General features: G+C 51.4%; 1 protein-coding gene across 6 annotated transcripts in view; it reads right to left on the bottom strand.

The window, feature by feature from the left end:
- ASTN2 (astrotactin 2) overlaps positions 1 to 14536 on the bottom strand; it is a 344763-nt gene that overhangs the window by 248419 nt on the left and 81808 nt on the right. For all 6 annotated transcript variants that reach the window (XM_062640264.1, XM_062640262.1, XM_062640269.1 and 3 more), the window contains one exon: positions 2281 to 2665. In XM_062640264.1, coding sequence (XP_062496248.1) covers positions 2281 to 2665 — 385 coding nt within the window. The remainder of the gene's footprint in view (positions 1 to 2280; positions 2666 to 14536) is intronic.

Here is a 14536-nt window from a genome sequence, read left to right as displayed (position 1 = left end):
ATGGAGCCAAGAAGAGGACCTGTCCCCATCCCTATCCCCCAGCAGTGCCACTGTGGGTGCTCCAACAGGGACCTCTCAGTCTTTACGGGCATTCATGGGATGAAGGGAGGGATGGTCCAGCATTACTGGAGAGCTGGTGCATCCCCTCCTTGCTCCTGCTGCAGTCACTCAGCAATTAGCACTAATGTACTTTGCTTTTGTTTATCCAAACGCTGTTCACTGTGCATTGCAGGTGAACAGCATTAAATGGCTTCTAATGACATTTCTATAAGCAGAGGTGGGTGTTGCAGCTTCTGAGAGACAGGCTTTAAAGATGCAGGCAATCAAGTGTGCATTAGCCAAAACACCCTGGGGAAAGGGCTGCTCTTCTCCACGCAGCAGAAACATCTCTCCCAGGTCACACAGTTGTACCCGTGCGGTCCATGGTCCCTCCAACCCACACATCAACACCCAAACCCTGCCTGGCCCTCATGGAAACAGTTCTCCAAGTGCAGAACAACACGACTTGGCAACATGGGTTTTATATATTTGCAGTTAAGAGAACAAGTAAATACAGAGCAGTCTTTCTCATAGGCTTCATACAGGCTCTGACACTGGCCTCCTCCTAGAGCTCCTGATGGCCCTCCAATAGAGCATGAAGAGACACCACCAGTATCTGTCACCCATGGCTTGGTCTCTCCCATCATCCCAGGAGAAGGCTGATAGACACAGGACTGCTGCCAAACCCTGTCCATGGGGCCCCCCTTCTGCTCCCACATGCCCAGTACAACCAGAAATGGGTGCCATCATGTACACTGCAACTGTGGAGGACCATGTCTGCCTGTGCTTTCATGTCCAGCCTTTGGTCCTGTCGATGCTGGACTGCTTTACCCAGAGGGACCCCACCAATTCTTACTTCCTGAGCTGGGCAGAGCTTTGGGGAAGGGAACTGCAAAGGACCAGAGTTCCTTGAAATCCCAGCTCAGCACCTTCGGGGAAGGCACGAAGCATCAGCAGCACCTCAACTTCTCAGGAATGGGCACCCCAGCCCTGCTTTATGTGCCTACTATCAGGGATTTACCCCTTGCAACAGTGGTGCTATCTCACATTGTACCTTACAAGCAACCAGCATCATAGGGAGAGGCAGCAGCCAGAACCCACATAGGGAATTGTATAGGCTTCTTTCTAATCTGACCTACAGATGCTATAGAACATCCTCCCTGCCACACCAAAGAACACAGGTGGGAGGTGTTCGCATTCTGTGTTCATCCATTAGATCCACACAGATTCAGCTCTGCACTCTCCCTCAATCAGAACTGTCTGATCTGCCATTCCCAGCTCCACTCAGAGCTCCTGTGCTCTCATCTTAAATCTCCAGCCCTGATGACTTTGTTTGTGGGCGAGTACAGGATTGTTTGTCTGATTGCTCAGAGAATAAAGCACGGGGACGTTTTGCCAGGAGCAGAAAATATGGCTTCATGGAGCAGCTCTCTGAGGAGCCCCATGGCTCAGCAGGCTGGAGCAGCCCCGGCACAGGCACGTTCACTCCATAGAATGGATGCCCTGCTCCAAGCAAAGCGATGAACCTAAAGAGTAAAGACAGGCTTGATGGATACCCCTGTCCCACAGCATGGATCCCAGCATTCCCATCCTGTTAAGGAGACAGGAGTTCCAGTGCTGCTGCAGTGGCAGCAGTGACTCCTCCTCAGACTCTTTTGTCCTCCTCTCCCTAGGGACATGCCAGCTCTGCTCCCACATCCAGCATCCTCAAACCCAGTGGGGGGTTCACAGGGGTCTCTGCCATTGCTAGGACCAGACACACCACCAAGCCTGAAAGCTGAGCCATCAGCTTCCCAAATCATCATGCCATGCAGGCTTATGTTGGAAAGAGGGGACTGGTTTTGGAAGATGATGACAAAGGAAACAGGTCAGATCCTATGAAGCTTCCAAGCACACGCTCACGTACCCCTAATGGTACCTGAGCCACGAGCAAAGCACAGTAAAAAGCTGATGCTAGTCCAGGGGACCTGGTTCTTAGGGCTGGCAACGATAACTTAGGTCTTATAGCAACCATGCCTCAGTTTCCCCATCACCATCCAGAAGTGATTCTCATCTCTGGAAGAGCAGCTCCAAGACAAGGTCTGCAAACCACCTTGACAGCTGAGGACCAAAGCCTGGAGAGCCAAGCGCCGGCCATGGGGCTATATGGGGATGAGCCATCCTCTCCAGGTGACCCCATATAGGACAGACACCCTGGCAGGGGATGCGGGGAGGGACAGAGGAGACAGAAAAGCCACAAACCTTTCTTCTCGTAGTCAGGCTTCTCATCCCCACCCCGGCCCAGGCTCTCCAGCGTCCGTGTCACTTGGCTGCCAAACTCATCCTCCCTGGTGCTGGGCTCTGCCCGGCGCGGCGTCTCCTCCTCTTCCTCATCCTCGTAGTCATCCAGGATGGGGGTCTCACGGATGGGCACCCCGATGACGGAGTTGTGGGCCTGGAGGCGCGAGTTGCGGAAGCTCTCGCGGGCCTGGGGGCCCAGCAGCACCGAGGGGATGTAGTGGATCTCGTGCGTGGCCTCCGTGCTGGCGCTCTTCTGCGGGATGCGGCGGCGCTTGTGCCAGCGCCGCTGGGCGTACAGAGCCACCATGAAGACAAGGAGGAGCAGCAGCAGCGCGATCAGCCCCCCCTGCAGAGGAGAGCAAAGGAAGAGAAGGGTCAGGAGATGAAGAGGGCAAAGGGATGGATCAGGAGATGCAGAAGGATGGGTGAGGAGATGCAGAAGGTGCAGGGATGGGTCAGGAGATGCAGAAGGCAAAGGGAGAGGCCAGGAGATGCACAAGAATGGGTGATGAGATGCAGAAGGATGGGTGAAGAGATGCAGATGTCACAGAGGTGGGTCAGGAGTTGCAGAAGGCAAAGGGACAGGTCAGGAGATGCAGAAGGCAAAAGGATGGTTAAGGAGATGCTGTAGCCAGCATCCATGGACCCTCTCCTTTTCTATCCCCAGAGCAGCCTTTCATCAGTGCTCCATGAACCACACATGGGTGGGTTCATGGAGCAGCCACCCCTGGGTGGGACATCCCAGGCAGGTGAGCAGGGTGCCAGAGATGGCTTTTAGTTGAGAACAGCACAGTCACATCCTGCTCCCTCTCCCAGGGTCTTTGTTCTTACCACACATCCCTTGGGTCCGCCCCCAGCTCACCCACACAGGGGTCTGAGGTGGTCAAGCCCCCCTGCCACTTTGCAGGGGGAGATGGACAAGGAGGCGATCGCATCCCACCACTTAGGAGGAAAAAACCTCATTAAGACAACGCAGCCACTGACCCCTGAGCTGTAAACGTCCAAAGAGTCACAGCATCACACAGATGATGGTGACCCCAGCCCCAGCACTTCTGGCAGTGATGAGCCTTGGGTTTCACCAAGACTTCACCTGCAGACCTGGGGGCACAGCACAACGCATTCCAGACCAAAACCATCTCTGCAAAGCTCTCCTCTTCACCCATCTCTAAACTATTCAATACAGTCCCTAATTACATTATAATAAAACTCTACCCCAAAAACCCAACTTCCTAAAGAGCTATAATATATCCATGGAAGTAGCCTCTCCTCCCAAGGAAGTACCTAAATTCGGCCACCTTGGCCCATACAGGCTGGAGCTGCACGTGTACCAGCCTCTTCATCTCCACAGGGTCAAAGCAATTTTACCCTGTGGCAGAGAAGGAAAGCAGGACACATAAATCTGGAGCAGTGGGAACCCTCAGGGCTTTGCAGCCAAACCTGGAACACCAGGGCAGGGGTTTCTGTGGCACAGGGGATGCTGCAGCCCGCGACTTGGCAGCGTGCAAAAGCAAAGTGGAGAGGTGCAAATGTTCCCTCTGCATTGGATGCAAAGCATGGAGCTGTACAAGAAGCTCAAGCAGGATCAGCTGTAAAGAGGTGGCATCAAAAACTGCAGCTCACAGGGGGAGTTAAGCTGGGGGAGAGGCCTTGGGAGCAAAAGCAGAGGAAAGATGCTTCCCAGGACCACCCCACACCATGATCTGTTACATAGAGTAGCCCAGCCTCTCCCACATCAAGACCCCCTCTTCTGCCTCCTAATTGTAACAAATGAGAGCAGGGCTTGGGGATTCAGGAGGGCATTGCTCAGATGACTTTCCCAGTGCATGCTGCCGTCAGGAAAGGCAATTTAGCATCCAGGAGATGCTCAGGGATCTCTGCACTGGAGAAGGGTAGGGCTTGGTGAGCAGAACGGTTTCATGCCCTGCAGTAACACAGCACTTAAAGGACCACGGGATAAGGACCCTTCATGGCATTCCATGCTCAGAAACAAGAACCAGCCTGGACACCGCAACCTGGAAGAGCAGACATGCATTTCCTTGGGTCTGTGCAGCGCCTGACGCATGGAGAACCCGGAGCATCACAGGAGCTCCCTAGCATGAGCCACTTGTACCAAACTGTGGCCATTTCCTCAGAAGTCCAGTTTGCAGGAGAGAAACCATGGCACAGCAGACACTCCAGAAGGGAGGCCCAGTGACAAGGACACAGCAGGGCCACAGGCTTCAATGTGACCAACCACACTGCAAGACCACATCCAGCTTGTGTGCTAGCATCCTTCCAGAAAGCGAGGGCTTCACATTACGGAAGGGTTTAAAAACAACAGTCATGGACATGACTACAGGGAAAAGCCTTCTCCAAAGCCTCACCACCAAGTCCCAGAGCTGCTTGGCTGGATGCAGCTCATGGCTGGATGCTCTGCAACTGTGAAGTGGCTGCAGCGCAGGGCAGAACACTCCACAGCTGCAGACACAGCAGAGCTAGCCCTCCCTGGAAAAGCACAACCAGAGACAACCCAGACGCTTTGAAAAGGTCAGGGATGACTGTGAAAGCCTTGTGCAAGGAGCAGCTTTCCCAGATGGACCCAGGGAAAGGATCCAGGCATCCGCAGCAGTGGGGGAGCTGCCTGGCTGGGCTCACCTTGTCTTCGCCCTCAGGGAACAGAGTGGAGCAGATAAACCTGTCAGCACGTTCAATTAAAGATGTGCCTGCTTGGGAGGGATCAGGAGAAGGCATAAAGGCACAGAGGTTATTAGTGTGCCGCTCCTCTGGTGGCTTGGGAATGACGGGGTCAGCTCAAGGAAGCTGATGCAGCCACATCTCCCGCATCCTTTGGGGATGACCCGGAGATCTTTGCTCTACCAGCCATTGATACGATGGTCCCCTCTGTTCCTGGGAAAGGCTGGGGGTGCCTGTGCCACCACCCATGGGCTCATTGCAGGCAGCTTGCTTTCAACATACTCCTTTTGTCCCTGACCCCATGCTACCAGCTGTATGTTTAACCAACCGCACATCCCGGGAATGCTTCCTGGGGAAAAGGAGGGGAAAAAAGGAGTCAAAGGTAGGAGGCATTCAAGCCAGCTTCACTTTAATCTACTTTTCATGTTAAATTATCCAGCTAAGGGAGCGGGAGAGAGAAAGAGGAAGGAATGGATAATATGAGAAATGTTTTATTTGACAATGTGTCATTCGGAAACTGATTATTTCTGTCTCCGAGCTTTTTAATATTCCCAAACAATGGCCGAGCCGCGCAGGGATTTGGTATTCTAAGGCTGGATTTATAATACTCTGTTCTGCAGTGATAAGAACATGGGCCTTTAATCCTCCGAGTTGTGAACATGCATATTCTCCCACGTAATGTCCTTCCCACTGCGCTCCTGCATGCCCTGCGTGGCTGAGGGGGAGCCACCGGGTTGCTGAGGCCCACAGGAGAGGAGGAGGGACGGGAAGAAGAGGAGAGTGGGAAAGAAAAGGGTTGGTGGGGACAAGCTGCATGTGTGCAGAACTGTAGGGCTTGGGGCACTGGAGCAAACCCCACCTGAAGGCGGAAAGCAGAGAGGCTGGGACTTATTTGAAGCACAGGAAGCAAATGATGGAAGAAGCCACCTCAAAGTTAAAGAAATTGGGCATTGACATGAATTAGGAAGGCTGCCAAGCTGCCGACCTGGAGGGTGGTCACTGCTTGGGCATCTGTCTGAGGTGCTGGGCAGTTTCTGAGCAGCAAGAGGATGTATGAACACAAGCCATCACCCTTGCCCCCAAAGCAGTGAAAGACAAGGTAGTCCTGCTGCTCCCCTGGGGTCCAAACAAACTTCCTTGCAACAGGCTCTGGACATTCCTAACTTTGCGGGGTCAGCTCTGCTCCCCACAGTGGGGTGGATGTGATGTGGCCCCCATAGGGCTCCTCCAGGCCTGCAGCTTTGCAAACACAGAGCACCCACAGCAACACAGCCCAGCCATTAGGAAAGCAAAGGTCTGCCCACCACCATGCCAAGAAAGTCACAGAAGGTGGTCCCAAGCTGGAGCATTGCTTGGGCTAGATAGACCTGTTATACCAAAGCATCCCTTCTGCAGGTCAAAGCAGAACTGCTGCCAAATAGCACAGCACTGTGGCCAGCGCTGATCTGAACCCCTTCTGCTGCCTCCTCTGAACACCAATACAAGGTTTCGCCCTGCAGGAAGAAATATCCCTGTCTCTTTTACTACTCTGAACCCACTATGGCTCCCACACAACATCCAAATCCAATTATCATTCTACATTGTGACGACTACCAGCCCTATCCTAGCTACATCTAAGTGCAACAGGGCTCACAAACCAGAGCCACTGATCTAAGGGCAGCCCCTTGGGAGAGCCAGGCTCTGACCAGCACAAGACCCCCCCATTGCACCCCACAGAGAGTTGGGGCAAGCAGGACCCTGGCGCTGGAGCATCACATCACCCTATGTCGTCCCAGTGGGTGAACCATGTTAGCAAACATGTACCAGCAACAACCACAGCCCTCAGAGCATTTCACACTGTACTTATCCCTTTCTTTTCTTTTTTTGGCCCTGAAGGTAATTAAACACCAGGACAATTTACCAATGGTGGGAGTGGATTATCCATCACTGTCAAATTTCTTTCTTATTACTTGGTTTTTAATCAAGCCTGGATGCTTTAAAGTTATGCTTTATTTCAAATGAGAAATAAAGGCTTCAGGGTGCTCCTGTGCCCTGTACAGACCTGAGGGCAGCGCAGTGACCCCACAGTTCCTTCTGTGCTTCCATTCCAAGGTCTACCCAGATGCAGAGAGCACTACGTGGACACAACAGGCAGGTAAGACATCACCTAACAGCACAGCAAAGGGGGAGATGCCACCAGCATGGACCACCAAACCTCAGAGGTCCATAGGTCAGGACACAAACCTCTCCTGGCTCTCCTCTGCCATTGCCAAGGGCTATAATGAAGCAGCACGCCCTGAGCAGGCGTAGCAAACATTTGCATTAGGTTTTAGCCATGCTGTAATTGGAGCTAACACGTTTCTAATTTATTTAACTGAAAGTGATGGCCAACGGCAGCACAGAGACCCGATAAATGCTACATCATCAGGCAAAGGTCCTCCAAAGCCACATCCCAAGACAAACCACAGCCAGAAGCAGAGCTGGGATCACCCACGCTGGCTGCTACAGCAGCATCTGTGAATTGCAGTCAACCTTCTCATCCAAACCCTTTGCTGCAGCCAAACTCAGAGAATCATGGAATACCAGCAAGGGGCTTCAAGGATGATCTGGTCCAACCTTTAAGAAGATACCCACATTGGAGCCCAAGACAACTCGTGGGCAGCCTGGTCTGTCCATCCTCTTCCTCCCAGACCCACAAGCAGATCCCTTTGCCAGACCAGACCCAGTTTTGGGGGAAAAATACCCCATTTAACGTTTTGTGTTGCATGGCATCAGCTTCTTCCCCTTCCAGCGCAAACCTCCAGCTTCTCCCTAGAGCTCCTTTGCCTTATCGCATTTCTCCTCTTTGCTGCACCTCTCAATTGAAATGTTTCTCCTGCAAATCGGAATTAAGATGTTGTTTGCACCTTCTTTCCCATCATTAACAATGAAAAATAAGGCTGTTCTCTGCAGACATCTCTCATAGCCTTCCCTCTCCTGCGCAGTGCCATTTATCACGGCATCCTCTGCACCCTGCTGCTTCCTCACCCTCCTGGGGTGCAGGACAGACCCACAGACAGCACACAATCCCTCGGGCTTTAAAGGAACAGCGAGGCTGGGGAGGGGATGCTCTAGTGTGCTCTTCCCTAGAGTCAGGACAACACCAGCCAGGGCTTTGGGAGCAGGCTTTGCAAGAAGCACTCACATCTACAAGAGGAAAGCAGGGCTCATGGATAGAAAGGGAGCAGCAGGACCTGGAGTTAGGGAAGGAGCTGGGTACTGTCTTGGGATGCTCCTGTGAGCACAGACCTGAGCAAGCCCGCTCAGTCCTCACGCAGCCTCTGCTGCGTAAGGGATGTGACAATATAAACCAGCGATGTAAAGATGCTTACTCTCTTCCTGCATGGATGGCATGAGAAATCGGGAGCTTGACTTGAAGCAAGGATCACTTAAGAATCATCACAGAATAGTTGGGTTGGAGGGACCTTAAAGCTCATCCAGTTCCAACCCTCTGCCATCAGGCAGGGAAACTGAGGCAGAGCATGAGGTTGAGGCCCAGGACAGGCAGCAAACCAGCATGAAGGCTAGCAAGGAAGAGCTCAACACCAGGATTAAAGATCTATAGATACATACACACACAGAGATAGACTCCAAAAAGAAGTGTATGCAATCCTGATCTCCAGACCACTCCACCCCACCTCCCCATAAGAAACAGCAATGATACAGGGCACATCTACCAAAAATATACAGCATTTTCTCCCTGTATGCTTCAAATCCCCATTTGAGCACTGCTTCACCAAGGTGCTTAACCACACGCTTAACTCTGAAAGTGTGTTTAATTCCCATCACAGTCCATGAGACTATAGCACATGCCTCAGTGCTCTGTTGAGCAGGGATGGCTGCTTGAATTGTGGCCCTAAGAGAACAGGGTTATGTCTTTTCTTCCCCTCTTTCCATTGCTCTTAAAACAGCATTGAGCTCCAGTGATGATGGAGCATCACCTTCTCTTACCATACCCATATCACCTAACGCTACCCAGAGCTGACAGCATCCACAAACCACCCTCTCTGAATGGGCTTATACCAGTGCAAGCTATAAGGGAGTTCAGGGGGTTTAAAAGGAAGGATTCCCACAGGATGGCTCCATCAGGCTCATGCAGATCCATCACACGCAGCTGCTCTGCTTGCCTTGCTGCACATACACATACAGGGCATAAATTTAATGGCATATATAGTCCTGTAAAGTATAACACACGCTCAAGAGATGAGAGTTACAGTTGCTGTGGGAACCATAACTTTAAAATCTCTGACTGTCCCGCGTTAAGGAAAAATAAACAAGTCCCATTTCCATATAATTTTATATTCCTTAAGCCACGCTGAGTTTTCTTGTGCTGTTTCATCCAAGAATGGAAGCAAAAAGGAGGAGTGGACCTGCCAATCAGCCTTTCTGTGCCATTCAGACACGCAATGCGATGTTCCAGTAAACGTTTATTTGCATGGTCTCCCAGGCGCTGGCTCTATGCAAGCATCAAAACACACAACCCTCAATCACAGCGAACACGCCTGTATATCCCGGGCTGCACATCTCGCTAGGATAACAATTCCAAATGACTCCTAAGGCATTTTATGATGTGAAAAAGAAAAGGCATTTATTTGCAGGGAAATGAAAGAGAAGGGCTGGAGGTGATGTTATTAAGCACCTGATTGCCAGCTCTTTATAAAGCCTGAGCACTGGTTGCATACACAGTGGTTTTAACACACACTGAACACTTCACCTGTATCGGCTGACCCACCAACCCAGAGCTTGCCCTGGGTGATGGAGGGTTTTACAACACAGAAGGTCTTATCCATTCACCCTCATGTTTCGCTAACCCGGGCAGCCTGGATGAGCACAAAGCTCAGACAACAGCAGCTTTATTTTCTCCCAGGGAGTTTCATTTACCAAGCCCCATCCCTCCTCCCTGCCCAGGCTCCTACAGACCCTTCCATGTTTTCAGTGCTCAGCTCATTTAAACCCAGTACCTGCACTGCACGTTAGCCGCATCCCAAAGGGGAGCCAAAATTCACTTGAGTTAAGAACAACCAGCCTTGCTTTCAAATAAATAAGGTCACCACATCCACAGTAATTCTCTCAAAGCACAGGCAATGTCTCATAGGCAAGGATCACCATGTGTTACAGGTTGAGAACCCAGGGTTGTGCCAATACACAAAGCAGCCTGCAATCAAACACAGGCATAAAGGGAAGTCCCTCAAAAGCAGCAAGCCACCATCCATGCACCATTCTTCTCTGTTCTGTATTCAGACCAAAGTCCAAAACCTGACCATCTGGGGTGAGGAGCATCCCAACGCCAGCAGAGCTGCCCTGTGGCCACATCCTAGCCAGGGGTACACTGCCAGGGGAAGGGCAAATGGGAACCCATCAAATATCAAAGGGAACAATGAAGAGGGTATGTGTGGCCCTAGTATCTTCCCAGATGAAAGAGAAGAGCAATGATGTACTCCAAAGCTCAGTTTTGGCTTGGTTTCACTGAAAACACCAGTAACAGCAGCTTGATCATGCCTGGCTTTCTGGATACTCATGGCCACTCATGTGGCCTCCTCTGGACTTGCTCCAACAGCTCCATGCCCTTCTTACACTGGGGACATCCGACATCAAAAGGTGTGAGTTGCTGATTCAAGCAGCAATTCCCATGGGCCCCCCGAAATCACAGCCACTGGGGAATACCTGAGTTCCCTCACTGCTCCTCACCCTTCCCAAACAAAGGTTTAACAAATGCCAAAGAGAGGTCGCGAATACCTGGGATTACTCCAATATCTGTCAGCAGAGCATTTGCAAGCAAGTGATGAAATACAATTAGAGGTAAAGAACACTTGTCAGATAAACGAGCAACATGTAGTGCTGTTGCAAAAGTACCTTTCTTGCTTCTTTCATAATTGTGTTTATCTGCTTCCTCGCTAATTTACACAGAATGCGGTTAATTCTCAGTGGATCTCGCAGCCATTAGCAGGAATTAATGCTGCTCCCACTATATATTCTGCATATATTAAGAAAAAATTAATCTAATAAGAGCTGCACATCTCCGGATGAAGGAACACGAACACGATTCACATTGTGCCTCCAGCTTCCAAGTGCCGGTGAGTGACACGGTACAGCATCCTTTCTGCTCAATTAACCTGCCAGCTTCTGGGGGCTGCCACAGCTTGGATGGTGCGGGGAAAGGTGAGGAGCAGTGAGGGAACTCAGGTATTCCCCAGTGGCTGTGATTTCGGGGGGCCCATGGGAATTGCTGCTTGAATCAGCAACTCACACCTTTTGATGTCGGATGTCCCCAGTGTAAGAAGGGCATGGAGCTGTTGAAGCAAGTCCAGGAAAGGTGGCAAAGCACAGAGACAAAGTCATTGCAGCATTAAGGAACAGGAACCCCATGGAGTAGCCCAAGCCCTGTTGATGGACCAGGTCTCCTCTGCGTTGGCGTGTGCTGCTGCTCCATGCGGGGTGCAGCACAGACAGGCAAGAGACTGGAAAAGGGGGTTAGAGTTTACTTAGGAGCAGCTCTGCTCTGGAGCCAGGCTGAGAGAGCTGGGCTGGGGCAGCCTGGAGAAGAGAAGGCTCCTGAAGGGGAGACCTGAGAGCAGCTCCAGTGCCTAAAGGGGCTGCAGGAAAGCTGGAGAGGGGCTTGGGACAAGGGATGTAGGGACAGGCCAAGGGGAATGGCTTTAACCTGCCAGAGGGGAGACTGAGATGAGCTCTTAGGCAGAAGCTCTTCCCTGGGAGGGTGCTGAGGTGCTGGCACAGGGTGCCCAGAGAAGCTGTGGCTGCCCCATCCCTGGCAGTGCTCAAGGCCAGGTTGGACACAGGGGCTTGGAGCAAGCTGCTCTATGGAAAGCATCCCTGTCTGTGGCAGGGGTTGGAGCTGGATGAGCTTTAAGGTCCCTTTAAGCCCAAACCAGGCTGGGATTCTATGGACGTCTCATGAACAACTTCTGGAGCAAGTAGCTGTTGTGCTCACAGGAGTGGAGGGTAAGAGCTCATTTTGTTGAGGTAGGTTTCTTTAAAAGGTTTATCCCTAGGCTCAAAGCTGGCAGCTGCTTTGGGAATGATCCAGCCCATTGTGTAAAAACAAGTGCCTTACCATATTTAAAGTGCAAATACTTCAGCACAATGAGCATCTTTCTGAAAGGCTGCAGCAGGAACCACTGCTTTCCAGGGGGTAGAGGGAGGGCATTCAAACACAATAATGGGAATAAAAGCTCCATGCATGTGTCTGGAGCGTTTGCCAACTGACGGTACTTTGCAATTCTGGCATCGTAACTCACACTACAGCAATTACTGCAGCCACCTGTATCCCATAGAAGAGCTTCCACTGGTACATGGGACATTGCCCACCAAAGGAAAAAGGTGAATAATAGAACTAAAAAGTTCTCTCAATTTGCACCTATGCAATCTGAGGGATGCACTGGTGCCCCTGTGCATCCCAGAGAGGGGAAATCAAAGCCTCTGATCTAAAGCAAAAACGGAGGAGCTCAGCAAGTCCACAAACCTCCTCTCCCAAACCACAAAGCTATTCCCATCGGTTATTACGAGCCCAGTTAAGTACAGCACTTAACCATACACTTAACTCCCATTAACCTCACTTGGACTTCGCACAGAGATAAAATTCATCAAGTGTTTCAGGGCTTTTTTTGTCTTCCTGCCCAAGAACACGGAGTTCCCAGCGCTCAGCCCTTGGGTTGATGCCTCCAAACAATCCCAGGGCTGGGAACAGCGGAAAAGCAAACCCATGAGGAGTTTTCTTGGGAGTAAACCCAAGTTTTTCTTGGGTGAGCATCACCAAGGGTTGTGTTTTTATTCCAGCACACAGCTCTCAACACCTCCAAGCACCCTGCACACAGCCCTGGGGACTCTCATCTCCTAAGTCCATCCCTTGCCCACAGAAAAGAGCACCACAGTGATGCCCCCCGAGTGCCACCAAGATGATGTGCCGAGCTCTATAGACAAGGGACCAAGACAATGTGGGACTTGCACTTGCTGTAAGCAGAGTTTGGAGCATGTCTGAGCACGTATGTGCATGGAGAAATGAGAGCTCCTTCCCAGATGGAGGGAGCATTGCAGGGCACTGCTATTGCAGCAGCGAGGGTCCACGATGGGAAGGCTGTAGCCCTCCCTCCCCATCCAACAGTGCCCATTTGGAAATGGGAAAGAATCCATTTCAATTAAACATGCCTGGTGCTCCGAACGAAACCAATTAATTCTTCCCATCTGAAAGCTGATTAGCCGGGATAGCTGGGTAAATGGATAATAACAGGCTAATAACACCCTCCCCATCCCTGTGTGCACGCCGGCACTGCCGTGAGGGCTCTGACACGGCATCGCAGCGTAATTGCAGCATCTGTGAGTAATTGTGGATGGCAGGCAGCTGGGAATGGGCAAGGCTGGAGCCCTGGAGCTGCTCTCAGTCCTCTGCACATCCACAGCAGTGGCGATCGTGGCACTGTGCCCCCCTCGCTGCAGCGCCCACCTCTGCTCACCCACTGAGTGACAGCAATGAGGGTTGTGAGGGCTGACAGGTTGGATGCTCAGTTGATGAACTCATTACATAGGCTTCAAACGGGGCTCTGTGCAAGGAAAGCTGTCCCCCTAAAACGTCCTTCATAGAATCACAGATTGGTTTGTGTTGGAAGGGACCTTAAAGCTTATCCAGCTCCAACCCCTGCCATGGGCAGGGACACCTTCCACTAGAGCAGCTTGCTCCAAGCCCCTGTGTCCAACCTGGCCTTGAATACTGCCAGGGATGGGGCAGCCACAGCTTCTCTGGGCATTCATCCCCCTGGGAAGGTTCTGCAGGGCAGCCCTGGGCATGGCAGGTCTCAGCCCTCCCCTCTCCCCATGGCTGTTATCAGACTATGGACTCCACCGTTTAATTTCCTCATCCTCCCCTCTTAACTTGTGCCTTTTGGGATGTGCTCCCACTCACCATGGCCTGGGAACAGATGTCAGATGCACCAAGGGGTTAACAGGCCAGAGAGGGCTCTGCACCCCCATCCCAAACCCACCTGGTTTCAGCATCCCTGCTAACGCAGGCACTGCAAGGGCAGCTCCTAGAGCCCCACAAATGCTACTCTGCCCCACCCCAACTTTGTTTTCCAGTTGGAAAGCACTGATGAACTAAAACCCACTTTCCAGCAGGGTATTTTTGGGTAAAAGTGATTTCCAAGCCAAATCATGCACAGAGAAAAACAAAGATCTCAATCCCGCTGCCATTTTCTAATCAAATTTCCTTTTTGCTAATTTGACAGGCCTGTTTTGAAAATCTAAATTTAAAGCTAAAATAAAGTTAAGATTCCACAGCTAAATGGGAATGGAGAGGAAATATTTCAAATGGAGGTAATAAAACCCTTCTACCCACACCTTCGGGCTCACAAAGCAGCTCTCCACTCCTCCTTTGCTGCTTCTGGTGCACAGTGTGTATGGAGCTTTGGGTTGCTTCCCCCTCCCCACGAAAACAAAACCCCAAAACACCTTGATTTTAGCTTGTAGGAAGCAGGAAAACCACATCCTATCAGCTTCAGCTCCATCACAGCTCACC

The sequence above is a fragment of the Pezoporus occidentalis genome, unplaced genomic scaffold (genome assembly GCF_034315485.1).
Source record: "Pezoporus occidentalis ecotype Australia unplaced genomic scaffold, CSIRO_AGI_Poc_V1 ctg64, whole genome shotgun sequence".
NCBI classification, from domain to species: domain Eukaryota; kingdom Metazoa; phylum Chordata; class Aves; order Psittaciformes; family Psittacidae; genus Pezoporus; species Pezoporus occidentalis.
The sequence above is the reverse complement of the archived record's forward strand: the minus strand, read 5'-3'. Positions and strand labels throughout refer to the sequence as shown.